The 14,956-nt window shown below is 43.0% G+C and overlaps 1 protein-coding gene across 1 annotated transcript in view; it reads right to left on the minus strand.

Moving 5' to 3' along the window:
• UNC80 (unc-80 homolog, NALCN channel complex subunit) overlaps positions 1-14,956 on the minus strand; it is a 5,631,640-nt gene that overhangs the window by 3,047,953 nt on the left and 2,568,731 nt on the right. The window contains exon 21 of the mRNA XM_044060513.1: positions 836-1,008. Coding sequence (XP_043916448.1) covers positions 836-1,008 — 173 coding nt within the window. The remainder of the gene's footprint in view (positions 1-835; positions 1,009-14,956) is intronic.

Below are 14,956 nucleotides of genomic sequence, written 5' to 3' on the forward strand. Positions count from 1 at the left end.
CACAGCTACTACTGTAGCAAACAGCACTAAAGTAAACATATTAACAGTGATAACAACAAAACAACACTAATAATAATAATAGTAATAATTTCTACAGAAAAAAAGATTAAGGGCTACCATGAGTAAAGGAATAAAAATACCAAAAGGCCAAAAGGAGTGACAAGTCTCCACTCCTGCTACTATTATATATATTTTTTTTCATCAAAAGATAGAAAGGAAATAAACAGAATAACAAAAATTTAACAGAAAAAGGGATTAGTCTGAACTGAAGAAAACAAAGAAATTATTTGGGGCTCTGGTATACAATTTTCACTGCTAAAGTGGCAAATGAAATCTGAGGCAGGGAGGGAGAATGATCTATTGTGGGAACAGGAAACAAGCTCAAGACTGAGTGCCTGGTAAAGCAATAATTTGCCAGACTGGATCTGCCTGGTGGCTAACCTCCTGTCAGTCAAAGCAGATGAATGGGATGACAAAGTATCTGGTCATACGCCACATCAATGTCAATTTGTCTTTATCAAGGTAAGATGAACTGAATGTAACAGTGGTGTACAGCAGAGCTAGCAACAAAAGTATGCAGTGAATTTGGATGAGTATCCATGAAAAACAAAAGGCTTGGTTACTCTACAGATACACCTCCTTGCAACAAATTGCTTCATTTCCTGATATTATAGCTTTATTTTTCTTCATCTCTACAAATGCTGGTATCATTATAAATGAAGAGCATGAAATTGCAGAACATTGCAGCACATACATGTACTTTTTTATGACCTTTTATTTTGTTGAGAAAAATATAAATACATATGAAACAGTAAGTAATAGTTAAGTCACTTACCAAGTCAAGAGCCGCAGCCAAAATTGAGGCATCAGGGATGGTTCCTGGCTCACAGCAGTTTAAGAGGAACTGAAAACGCTTCATCCCTTGTCTTATGGCTCCAAGGTTGACTACATTCCTGTACCTCCCACCCTCCTGATTGGATGCCAGGTGATCGTCAAAACCACTGCAGCCTGAAGGAGTATACAGCACAAGGGGACATAATATCTTGGAAAACACAGCAACATAAACATTGATGAAAAATTAAAAGTACTATATTAACTGTCAGCTATATATTTTTGTAGCATTGCAATCTACATGGGCTGCAAAATATGTTAATATATCTGCTGAAAAAAAGGCATCTAAATGAGCAATGAAAACATATGCCCTTTTTCTTACTTGCAGACTTTAATCCCTGATAAGATTATAACTGCATGCATTCTTCCAGTGCAAATACAGCACATTAAAACATACTTTGGTGTCCTTGTAGTGCCTCTTTAAAACATGTTTCATCCATTTCTAAGTGCTGAAAATGATGTACTGTTTAAGATGTTCTATGGATACACTCTGGGATTTGGTAGTTACAGCAAACAAAAATGAGCATAGCTGAAGCTTGAGAGTTTACTGATGTTGACTGAATGCAGAAGTAATCACATTTTGTCTTGTGGAATTAAAATCTCAGAAATATTACCTAAAAATTCTAAACTGAGAAACAGAATCTCATGTATTTATTTTTGCTGGAAATTAGAATTCACATCTAATTAAGAAACCACAGTTATAACATTTGCGTTAGATATTTGAATTTAGATATCTTTAAATGCTATTTGTCAAAACAGCATAAAGCCCAATTAGCTGGTTGTGCATGGAGTTTAAAATTGTGAAGTGTTGGTCCATCTCATCCTGTAGTTTTGGATTTGAGACTCTCCCTCTACTTGCAATAGACTGACTGTACGTAAACCATATAACCATTGTAGTCCCCATTTCACTCCTGAAAATAGCCTACCAATGTGTAACGAGTCTTACCCTATTAAATGAAGAAAATAAATTAATATTGTGTATGTTAAGCAGTCTGTTGTACAGTAGTAACTATACAGACTTCTGGATTATCAGTTATTTTACACCAAAATATTACACTGCTGAGAAATACTACAAGCCATTCCCAGTAGCAGATGTTTTCACTGAATCACACTTGACTGAACAAAACTGACTGAAATTCACTTGACTTGATATTGATTGACTGAAACTGTAAAATTAAGAAGCAGTGAATCACTACATTTTTTTTCTCTTTTCAACTGCTGTGCAACAATTTATTCAGTCAAATGTGATTCCGTCAAATGTGTTTTCAGTCAAATGTGTTCAGTCACTTGAGATTCAATTATGTGTGATTCAGTAAAAGTGCCTGCACTCACCATTCAATTACTGGAAGCAAACTAGAGATCATAGTAAAGCAGAGAGCTCATTTTATTTTCAAATCTTCCCTGTCTTTTGACTATTAGGTAGGGCTATGTACTGCCCGCAGATCACCATCCGCATTATCTGTTTTATTAAAATCAAACAATGCCTATAAGACATGACAAATGGTGGTAGTTTTACTTAATGCAACTCATGCAAACTCTAGTTTCCTTAGAAGGAAGAATTTCAAATAGTTTGAGTTGTGGTGAAGCTCATCTCAAAATTGGTGAGTAGCTTTAGGACTGTATTCTAAATCTCTGGATGTGTTAACCAGTGTATCTGGCAAATGATTAAAAAGTGACATTACTCAGCTACTGCTACCTTGATGGCTAGTGGCAAAAGTGTTTTTGGAGCTCTGTTTTGCTACAGGGTCACTTTCAAGGCAACCAACAACAAATTTAAGTAAATGTGTCACTACCCAAGTCAACTTTCAAATTCAGAAAGTAATCTCTCCGCAGAACTGCCTGTACCTAGCACCTTATACATTTCAAAATGGTATTTTCTAGACAAAACATGAAGGTAACGAATACATATATATGGATATATATATATATATATATATATATATATATATATATATATATATATATATATATATATATATATATATATATATATATATATATATATATATATATACATATATCCATATATGGGTCTACTTCACATCACTAAAATCCCATTTTACTGACTTTCATTTCACCGAGACCAAATCACCTAATTTCCAAAGTACTGAAAATTAATTTCACTGAATCTCATTTCACTGAATTGTAAGCTATAGACTTGATGTGGGTTTCCATTCACCTTTGACTTGTTTGTGATAAAAAGAATGTTTGTAACTTACAGTGCTGACTGTCAGAATACCGACAGTCACGTAGAAAGTGGTGTTGTACTGTTTTTAAATGTGGGTATGTTTCTTTACATTTGTATGGGAATTATCTAAAGTAATATGACAGATGTTTTGTGTATTCCCAGCAGTAGTGGTAGCGTGTAGAGTACTGTAAGGCAAGTAAAAGGTATTTGCCCTTTCCCCCCACTGTAGTGCGATCCTGGAGTTAGTATATATAGTTAATGGGGGGGGGGCGCGCACACACACACACACACACACACACACACACACACACACACACACACACACACTGAAATATGTCTTAGAAATATGAGTAGGCTTTGAATACTCTACCCTCTCAAATGAAATTTCAACAGATACTGTTCAAAAAGTGCTAAAAACTTGATTCTTGAAAACCACTGTTAGCTAATAAGAGATGAATACAACTGTTTGCCGGGAAGGTAAATAAAAATACAGTTGTGAAATGAAATATGATTACAGTTTCAGACTTGACTTACACAATTTAAAACTGTAAGTCTGTTGTTGCTTTAAAATAAGAAGTTATGTACCTACCATAACGTTCCATGTTAGTTGTCTTCTTCTCGCCTTCTTTCTTGCTGGATGGGTTCGGAGCCGATCCTCGGCTCCGACTCGGCCAATACTAAAAGCTCGATAGCTAATTCCACCGGCTCGAGGCTCCCCTATATCCCACAATGCTAGGCGGTAACTACTCAGATCTCGTTTGGTAGCTATACCAAGCAATACTATTCTCCAAGAATGGAGTAACAATTTTCAGAGGAAGAAACACAAAAGAATTCCGGTCGGTCTGTCCAGGCTTGGGGGAAGGAGGGAGGGACGCAAGAAAGAAGGCGAGAAGAAGACAACTAACATGGAACGTTATGGTAGGTACATAACTTCTTAATGTTAAGTTGTCAATCTCGCCTTCATTCTTGCTGGATGGGACCGCGTCCCTAGCACCTTATCCCGGGTGGCCTATCGGAACAGACTCTTGAGAACAGTGGAACCAAAGGTGAGAAGAAGACAACTAACATGGAACGTTATGATAGGTACATAACTTCTTAATGTTAAGTTGTCAATCTCGCCTTCATTCTTGCTGGATGGGACCGCGTCCCTAGCACCTTATCCTGGGTGGCCTATCGGAACAGACTCTTGAGAACAGTGGAACCAAAATTGGCACGGCTTCTGGAAACCATGTCCAATTTGTAATGTGAAATGAATGTATGAGGAGAAGCCCAGGTGGCTGCTGCACAAATTGAGTCTATTGGCAACCTGTCCTGAAAGGCTATGGATGTAGCTAATGCCCTAGTTGAATGAACTCTAGGTCTTGAGGGTAAATTTTGATGTCTGGTCTCATAGATGAAAGTAATTGTAGACGTGAGCCATCTAGACAGAGATACTTTAGTGACTGGAAGGCCCAATCTTCCTTCTGCATATGACAGAAACAATTGATCATATTTCCTGAGTTGTTTAGTTCTGTCTAAGTAATATCTCAGTTGGCGATGAACATCTAAAAAATGCAGCTTTTGCTCTGACCTATTTGAATAGTTAGGGAAAAAAACGGGGAGATCAATAATCTGGTTTAGGTTAATTTGAGAAGAAATTTTTGGTAAAAAGGATGGATTAGTCCGGAGAGATACCCTGTCTTTGTGAAAAACTAAGTAAGGAGGGAGACTGCATAGAGCATGGAGTTCTGATACTCTTTTCGCTGAAGTTATAGCTACCAGAAAAAGTGTCTTCCAAGAAAGCAATTTCAGAGAACATGAAGCCCCTGGTTCGAAGGGGGGAAGAATTAAAGATGCCAGAACCAAGTTTAAATCCCATTGAGGCAGAGGGTCTTTGATTGGAGGTTTGAGAAGAAATACACCTCTTAAGAAGGCTTTACAGAGTTTGTGAGCCATGATGCTGGATTCTGAGACACCAACATGAAAATCTGATATGGCAGCCAACTGAACTCTAATGGTTGATGCAGAAGATCCTAAATGAAAAAGTTCTGCTACAAAGTCTAAAATAGACTGGATAGGTGCAGTAAAAGGATCAATGCTTTTCGATGATGCCCAAAGGGAAAAACGTTTCCATTTACTAGTATAAATCCACCGGGTAGAGGATTTATGAGAGGCTATCAAGATATCTCGGACCGAGCGAGATATTAAGGGAAGCCTGGCTAAGGTAGGAATTGGAGAAACCACGCTGTGAGGTTTAGGGAAGACAGAGATTGGTGCAGCTGACCCGACTGATGGGTAATCAGATCTGGTACTGGGTCCAGATGCCAAGGCTGCTCCAAAAGGTAGCGATGAAGAAAGGGGAACCATATCTGTCGAGACCAGTAAGGGGCAATGAGGATCATAGTCACTCTCAAGGCGATGGCTTTCTGAATTAGTTGAGGTATCAGTGGAAAGGGGGGAAAGGCATACAGAAGTCCCCGGGGCCAATCGTGGACTAGAGCGTCTCTGGTGGGATGGCCTGGTAACGGGAAGAGCGTGAAGAAGTCTTGACACTTGCTGTTTTGGGGAGTAGCAAAAAGATCGCAGCAAGGATGGCCCCATCTTAGAAATACCTCTTCTAGAATTGATTTCTTTAGAGACCACTCGTGCGGCATGAGAATTGCTCTGCTCAACTTGTCTGCAATGACGTTGGATTTCCCGGGAATATGCGTCGCTATCAGAAAACGCTGAGAAAAGATCGCCCATTGCCAAAGTCTGAGTGCTTCTCGACATAAAGGGTATGATCTGGTTCCGCCTTGTTTGTTGATGTACCACACCACGGACATGTTGTCCGTTTGAATTGCAATAGTCCCTTTGGGAAGAGAGTCGTGAAAGGCTTGCAACGCTAAAAGCACTGCTCTCATCTCTAAGACATTTATGTGCAAGTGGCACTCGAAGGGTTGCCACGTGCCCTGGACTGTCCTGCCCTGATAATGCCCCCCCCCACCTGATCAGGGAGGCATCTGTTGTCAACGTGGCAACTGGAGGGGGGAGAGTGAAGGGTCTTCCTTGGAGAAGTTGAGGTGACGTGACCCACCAAGACAGTTGATTCTTGCATACTTGAGTTATCAGTATGGTGTGGGACATTGGGAGTCGTTGAAAGGACCACTGGGTAAAGAGCATCCATTAGAGGATCCTCATGTAAAAGCGAGCTAAGGGGAGAAGGGGAATAGCTGCTGCCATGAGTCCTAGTACCTTCAATACCAGTCTGGCTTTGACTTTGACCAATTGCGATAGAAGGGATACTTGGTTCCGGATGTCTAAAACCCTCTGCTCTGTGAGAGTGGCTGAAAGGGTCTGTGTATCTAATTTGGCGCCTATGAAAGTAATAGACCGACAAGGCGACAAGGCAGATTTTTCGAAATTTATTGAAATGCCTAGAGCTTGACAGGTTTGAATGGTGAAATCCCTGGATAGGAAAAGCTGATGTCTGGTGGTGGCAGTAAGGAGCCAATCGTCCAGATATGGAAACACCTGGAATCCCTGGCGCCTCAAGTGAGCCGTGACCACTGCCATGCATTTGGTAAACACCGGGGCTGTAGTGAGACCAAAGGGCAGGGCCCTGAATTGGTAGTGATTGGCTCCCAGCCTGAAGCGGAGATATCTCCTGGAGCGTCGGTTCATTTTGATGTGATAGTACGCATCCTGAAGATCTATCGAGCACATCCAATTGTCCTGACCCAAGAAGGGTAGGATGGACTGTAGCGTGACCATCCGGAATTTTGTTTTTTTGACAAACTTGTTTAAGTGGCTGAGATCCAGAATGGGTCTCCAGTCCCCTGCTTTTTTTGGTACCAAAAAGAATTTGGAGTAGATTCCGGATCCTTGCTGGTCTGCTGGGACTGATTGGATGACTCTTTTTGACAGCAGCTTTGACACTTCTAATGCTGCTTTTTCCCTTAGACCGGGTGGAACGTCTGGAAGGGATCTTTTTGGTTGGGTTGGAATATGAATAAAGGGAATTTTGTAACCCTCGGATATGATCGACTGTACCCATTTGTCTTGAGTTAGGGAAAGCCAGGCTTCTGGGTACAGCGATAATCTTCCCCCGACTGCCTCCGAAGGCGGACAGCCGGGCAGCCCCTCAGGGGTGCTGAAAGGGTTTGTCAGAGAACACCTCTCTGCTACCCTGGTTTTGCGGACCTCCTCTGCCTCTGGGGCGGCGTCTATTATTATTCCCCCCTCTGCCTCTAGGGGGGAATCAGCCTTGTGCGTCAGATGAGACTCCCTGGGATTGTTTTCGGAACCACATCTTTCCTCCCCTCTGACCTTTGGGATAGGGTCTAGAGGGGTGGAAAAATGGACTCCTACGGCAGAGAGAGTCTTACCTTCCACCTCGCACCTGGTCAATGTATCCTTCACCTGTGGACCAAACAAAGATGATCCATCAAAAGGGGAATTGGTGAAGGACGCCTTGAAAGGGTCCGCAAAGTTGCATAGCCGCATCCAGGCGTGCCTTCGTAAGGCAACTCCTGTGCCTGCGGATCTACTCGCTCCATCTGCTGCGTACGAGACTAGCTGCATGGAGGAGTTCACGATTGAATTTAGGGTTGCCAACTGGGAGTTCATTGTGTCTTTGAACCCCTCAGCTGTAGGATCCTTCATCAGTTCACCCATATCCTTGAGTAAATCTCTTTGGAGACGGGTGAAGTGGCATAAGTAGTTCAGCGACCGCATTGAAAAGGTCGCTGACGAGAACATTCGCTTGCCATACCTGTCCATGGTCCTAGATTCTTTACTAGGAGGATGGACAGGAACCGAAGGATCAGCTAATTCCTTCTTTGTGGCCGCAGCCACCACCATGGCATCAACAGGGACACCTTTGGATAAAAACTGTTTGTCTGTGGGGGCAGTGATAAATTTGGATGGTCTCCTCGGGGTGGGTTCCACTGAGTCAGGAGCCGTCCAAGCCTTCCTTGCCACCACTTCCATAAGGGGGTCAAAGGGAGGGGACACCCAGGAGGTAGAAGGGCGAGAACCAAACGCCTCAAGATACACTGACTCATCCTCCGAAGGGTTAAGGGCTGGCCAATTCCCCCTCTGTTTGAGGATTTCAAGGATGTGCGCAAAGGAGACATCCTCAGAGGGGGAACGAGGGGACCCTTCGGATTCCTCTAAGTCAGTGTCAGAGGTGACAGACTCAGGGGAGTCAATGTGCTTCCTCTTGCACTGCCTCTTCCTAGGGGGATCTCCTGCAGGGTCAGGAGAGACCTCGGAAGAGGAGGAAATTCCCAATGGGGAATCTTGAGGAGTTGGTTCTCTGCGGTGTGAGACAAGGGGGTGAGTAGAAATCACCGCAGGCACTGTAGATGGAGGAGCTGAGGGAGCCGACTGAGGGGCAGAACCTGGTTCTAGCACGCTCCGCATGACCTCGAAGGCATCCCTGTCAGGCAAGGCCCGAGGCCCTCGCTCCGAAGAGACAAGGACCCCTCCCGGCACTGACAGAGACGGCTCCGAAGCTGATGTCGGAGCCGAACTCACCAGCGCCGAAGCCCCGAGAGGGAGAGCGGGGTCGGACAAGGGTCCGATGCCACTCGCCCCCTCGGAGCCGACGAGGGAAGTCCGGCGCCAAGATCCCTCCAAAGAGGAGATCGGAGCAGACGACGGAGCCAAAATGGAAGGTATCGGATCCGACGCACCGACAGTCATGGCTCCAACAAGCCTTGGCTCCGAACTCGAAGGAGTCGGAGAAGGAATGTAATCTGGGACGGGAATAGCCAATGACTGATGAGTCGGGCTATGGAGCATTTGGGCCAGTGCCTCGGACTTAAGAAGTCTACTCACCACCCTCTGCAAATCATGGTCTGACAACCTGGAAGACCGAGAGGAATGGGTTTTGTGACTCCGCTCCGAAAGGAGAGGGGAACCTGGCGCCGAGTGCACAGATCCGATGGAGGGGGACCTGGACCTCTTTCTGTAAAATGGCTCCGATAATGGTATCGGAGCCGATGGGGACTTACTAGCTTCGGCTCCAGCCGGAGCCGAAGTAACGGTAAGAGGTTTAAGAATAGATCCGATTGAGGGGGATCTAGACCTCTTTTTAGATAGTGGCTCTGATGATGGTATCGGAGCTGATGAAGACTTATCAGCCTCGGCTCCAGCTGGAGCCGAGGTAACGGTTTGAGGCCTAAGAACATCGGCTCCGGCCGGAGCCGATGACGAAGCCTGCTTCGACTTCTCCACAGTCGACTCAAGAGCAGGAGTCGACTGTTTTGAAGTTTTCGAAGGCTTCCCCGACCCAGACTGAGTCGGGGGGCCTTCAGGCTTTAACAAGCCCCTTAAGATGAGCTTGTTTTTGCGCTCCTGCAGGACTCGAGGGCTGAAACCATGGCAGACAGCACATGAGTCCTGCAGGTGCACAGGTCCCAGGCAGTACACACAAGAAGTGTGACCGTCTGTCAGAGACATCTTCTGACAGCACGAGTCACACTTCTTGAAGCCTGAGACCTTATCCTTAGACATTAAGGAAGAGGGGCTGTCTCAAACACACACACAGACACTCTACACTAAGAAATTAAAGATAAGTAGCCAAAAACACAAGCACACAAGCCCCTACAACACTAACTGAAAAGGGACTGGGGTGAGGGAAGGGCCAAGGCCTAGAACAACAACAATAAGAGGGGTGGGAATCGAAAAGAAGGGTCGATAGAACTAAAAACTAACACAAACAATAACAATATATATAACTAAGAAAAGAAAGGGGAATTAGTACTACCTCAAAGGTAAAAATTCACTTACGTGCCTGAGCCGGTAAGAAAAGCACCTCGTAGCTATAGCGGCAAACGAGATCCGAGTAGTTACCGCCTAGCATTGTGGGATATAGGGGAGCCTCGAGCCGGTGGAATTAGCTCTCGAGCTTTTAGTATTGGCCGAGTCGGAGCCGAGGATCGGCTCCGAACCCATCCAGCAAGAATGAAGGCGAGATTGACAACTTAACATTGTTACATTTAATAATTCCATTTTGATGTAAAGTGGTCCTGTACATGATTTAAAAGGTAATATTCAAGGATATAAAAAAATCTCTTCTGGGTTTGCTTAATTATACTTGTGAGAATAAGGACTTCTGTAATTTTACTAGTATTCCATGGAAAAAATATTTTTCAGCAATGTAAAAGTAGCTCCCATGTTATTTGAATATGGTCTAATTTTTTGAGGGGGAGGATATAAAAGAAAAGATAAGAAAGAAATAAACAAACAGTGGGATTCAGACATCCTGACACCAACAGTAAGCCCTCTTTATTCTCTACTGCTGGCAGTAGCTATTTTTGTTTCAGACACAGCTCTCAGTGGTTTAACCTGATGAGGTACAGCACTTTCCGATTTAACAAAAATGTAAATGCTTTCAGGGGGACAAGCAAAATGAATCATGTGCTCTCCCTCAGAAATAACGGTAACCGCTCGGCTGCATAAATCACCACTAACAGACATGTCAATTAACACAGCCAAAAGTTCACATTCAACCACTATTTTCAAGTAATGAGATCGCTAACAGGTTGGGGATTTAGCAGACTGGTAGTGGTGGGTGTGCATGAGAATGTGTATGCAGGGCGATAAATGATGTCTAATGTGTGTTTGCCTTGGTGGCAGCAGTGTGGGGGTTAGTCAGTGGACAGGTGGACTAGTTGTATCGTGTGTATGGATGAATGGGATTATGAGTTCATGAGTGTGATTAGGTAGGGAAAGGTATTTGATTTGATATACGGGGAGGTGTGGCTGTATGCTCATATACATGAATATATGTGTGAGCGCCTGTAAGCGTGTGTTTGTAGTCATCATCAGCCCCCTTTTTCTCATTTCTACATGGGGCCGGGGTATTGTGCTTACTGTCGCCATCTCTCTCGATTCAGTATTACACTCCTGCCTTCTTCAATACTCATGCCTGACTGACACACATCTTCTTTCACACAGTAAATCCACCTCTTTGCTGGACATCCTCGTTTCCTCTTACCTTCTTCCTCTCTGTTCCAAATCTTCTTCACCACACTGTCTTCTGCTTCTCTGCAAGTGTCCAAACCACAGTAATCTGTTTTCTTTGATCTTTTCTTCAATTACAGCTACTTTGGCTTCTGCTCTTATGTCCTCATCTCGTTGTCTGTCCTACAGTGTGCATCCTTCCACCCTTCTCAGGCACTTCATTTCCATCACGTCTAGCTTCCTCATCTGCTGTGGCTTTACTGCCCAAATTTCTGTACCATACAGCAGTACTGGTTGCACCACTGTCTTGTAAACCATACTCTTCAGTTTCTTTGGCATTCTTTTGTCGTAGACTACACCTGAAACTCTATGCCAGGTGGCTGCAGCCCCTCCAATTCTACCTATGACCTCTTCATTCATATTTCCCTACTCCTCAACCATCCCACCAAGATACCTGATGGTATTTACTTGTTCCACTATCTTCCTTTCTATCTCAGTTCCCGGTTTCTTCTGATTTCCCCAGTTTGCTGCTATTATCACTGTCTTATCTGTGCTTTGTTTCATCCTGTGTGCCTTCAGTTTTGCATTCCATTCACCTATTCATTGCTGAGGTTCTTGCTCAGAGTTTGCCTACAATGCCACATCATCTGCATACAGCAACTTTGTTGATCTGTCCCCTCCACCCTGTTTGCTAATGTAATCCATCACCAGTTTGAACAGCAATCGGCTCAGAGCTGGACCATGGTGCACACCCACTCCCACTGGGAGCTCCTCTGTGAGGCCTAACATTGTTCATACTTGAGTCATTTTGTCCTTGCACATAGCCTGCACTAATTCTATCAATGTTTCTGAAACTTTAAACCACCACAGTACTGCCCAAATCAGCTTTCTTGGGACCTTGTCATATGCTTTCTCAATGTCTAGGAATGCCCCGTTGGACTCTTTCCTCACCTCTACCTTCTTCTCAACTATCTGTCTCACTGCAAACATTGGCTCAGTTGTGCTGCATCCTAATCTGAATTCAAACTGTTATTTCCCCATCTTGCATTCTACTACTCTGCATATCTGTTTATCAATCACTCTCTCCAGAACTTCCATGCAATGTGATAGGAGATTGATGTCCCCTCTGTTCATAGGTTCATAGGTTTAGGTTCATAGGTTCATACTAGGCTATCTGCCCAAGGACATTTATAAGCCTAGCCCATAGTTATGTGGCTTTCGCCACCCCTTTAGTTTGAATAAAAACTATGCCTATAATTTTTCTGTGCCTTCTGTACACTGGCACATCTATGCTTGTTCTCCTGTCATCTGGGATACGCCTTTCTCTCCATACTGCTATGAGTACCCTCAGGAACCACTTCTCCCCTATCTCACCCTGCATCTTTATCATATCTGATGTGACCTCATCTGAGCCTGCTGCTTTCCCTGACTTCATTTCCTTAGTGCTATCCTTACTTCTTCTAGGGTGGGCTCCTCTTCTTCTCAAACCATAGGCTATTTCTGGGGAAGTGCAGCTTCTGTTAGGTTTCCTTCATTGAGAAGCTGCTGGAAATACTCCTTCCATCTGCCTTTGATCTTCTGTGGATTGGTGAGCAGCTTGTTGCAGCATCCCTTATGAAGGGTATCTGATTATCTTCTTTATCTTTTGTTTGTAGGTGCCCTACCATACTTCTAAATACCCCTTGACTAACAAGCAAATCCTACAATACTGGAGAGGGGTGAACATCAGACACCAGAGACTTTTATGCGTGCGTGTATGAGATAATGAATAAGAGGGGTGCCTGTGCTAAAGCAATGTATGGGGCACCAGCAATGATTACTGCAGCAAGTGCTTCTTAGTGCTTGAACTAATCATCAAATAACCCAAGACACAAAAATCAATGAGGTAGATCCACACTGCACCAAATGTGTCTGTGAATCGCTGGCTTTTGCGACTGAGTTAAAAGGCCTTTTTTTTGCCTCAAACATGCTTCTCATTTTTTGCCTGTTTCTGAATCCTGTCCAAAGTCTTTCATGGGTAGTGTTTCATAGTGATTAAATTGATTTATTCATATTCCCAAGCACAATAAGGCATTTAATAAGTTAAATGCCATGACATACTTGTATTCCTTTCATTCCTTATATATCCGAGACATTTTTAATAAAAAAAGCTTTGTAAACTTTATATTTAGTGTATCCCTCGGTGACGACAACTGAGGAATAACATGAGGTGCGTTCAGATACTTTAACAGGTGCATCTTTACGCATGTGAGATGATGTGTCAATTCAAGTCTATGGACTCACTGCACACTTTCCCTAAATTAATGTCACTAACGTTAAAGTTTATTGCTCAGCCTCAGTGACAAAATCATGGGGAAAGTGGCATTTTTCAAAAATGATTATCAAGGAGGAGCAGCCAAAAACAAACTCTGGTGGAGTGAAAATGCTACTGGCACATTGTTCATCACATACTGTGGTGACAAGGTACATTTATTTTTATGAACAAATCACTTTAAGGGAATGAAATGCAAAGGCAGATACCAGGATTTAAATATCAACAGCCAAAAGACAATTTACACCTCTTATTTCAAAAACAGACTATGCTCTGGGCAATACACTGTTCCAAGATCACTAGTATTAATAAACTTGAATCAAATGTGGACAGTACTTGGCTCTGAGCATGTCATTTTGGAATAAAGAATATTTTTCTGAGTAAGTGCCTTAACTTCACATTCTCGAGAGATTATTCTGTAAAAGGAAATTTCAGGTCAAATACGATACATGATGAAGATAAAAAGTGAATCAAAACGTGGTCTGAAATTATTTTGCTCATCATCAATATGTCTACCTCCAACTTTTTAATAACAAGAGCATTAGATATGAAGCAAAATCACTTTAAATGCTTTTTACTGGCCGTAGTAATTATATTTAATATGCTGTACTTCATATGCAAATTATTTGGACAAAAGTGCACCGCAATGATCTCCAACCAGAGATGAATGTCTCAATACAGACTTAATACAGAAAAGCATTCCCACCCCCTTCCTTTTTGCTAAGAGAATTTAATGACTACAATGCTTTACTTATACTAGGTACAATATTATTATATTACAATATTCAGTCAAGCTTGATAGAGCTGTTACTCCAATCATAAGACTGGTGCACAAAATAAAATACAAAAATATTTTCTCACAGTTCACAGAGAGCTGGGTATAGGGAAGCAGAAGCAATATGTGCCTACAAACCATGCAGGAGTTCTGTGTGCAGAAGACATGCAACTGAGGTAGGCACAAGTAATACAGTATATAATATATTTCAGAGTCAGTCACAGGGCAGACCAAGGTAATGAGATAATGCATTACACACTGTTTACATGGCTGTAGACTATATCCTTATGTTACTGCATCTAGGTCCAGGAGCTGCAGTTGCCATAGCTAATGCAGTCCAGGTATGTATCCTCCAAACGCACTGACAGATAAAGATATATGCAGATATATAGAACAGCACAAGATATAGGTTCATAGGTTGGTACTAGGCTATCAGCCCTAGGGCCTATACAAGCCTAGCCATAACAATTCCCTGGCTATTTCTTCCCACATTATTTACTTTCCTGGACCCCTGTCTAGCAGGGCGACTGACGTGATCCCTGGGGTGAATTTCCTTTCTCCCATCCAATCGTCAAGGTTCCTCTTGAAGAGGTCCAAAGAGGCACTCTGCTTGACATGTATGGGCAATCTATTCCAAAGTCTGGGGAGTCTCTGGGTCAGGAACCTATCCCTCCAGCATGTTTTGTTTATTGTGATGACAAGGTTTAGATCCCTGGAGCGTGTAGCTCTGAGGGATTGGGATTTCTTTAAGTGTAGCATGTCCAACAGCTCTGGGTTTGACATGGCCTTATATGTTAAGCAGAGATCGCCTCTGAGTTGACGATATGCGACAGAGTATAGCTGGAGTTTTTTAAGGCGG

Source organism: Protopterus annectens, chromosome 2.part0, assembly GCF_019279795.1.
Source record: "Protopterus annectens isolate FY-2018-M chromosome 2.part0, PAN1.0, whole genome shotgun sequence".
Classification (NCBI taxonomy): Eukaryota; Metazoa; Chordata; order Ceratodontiformes; family Protopteridae; genus Protopterus; species Protopterus annectens.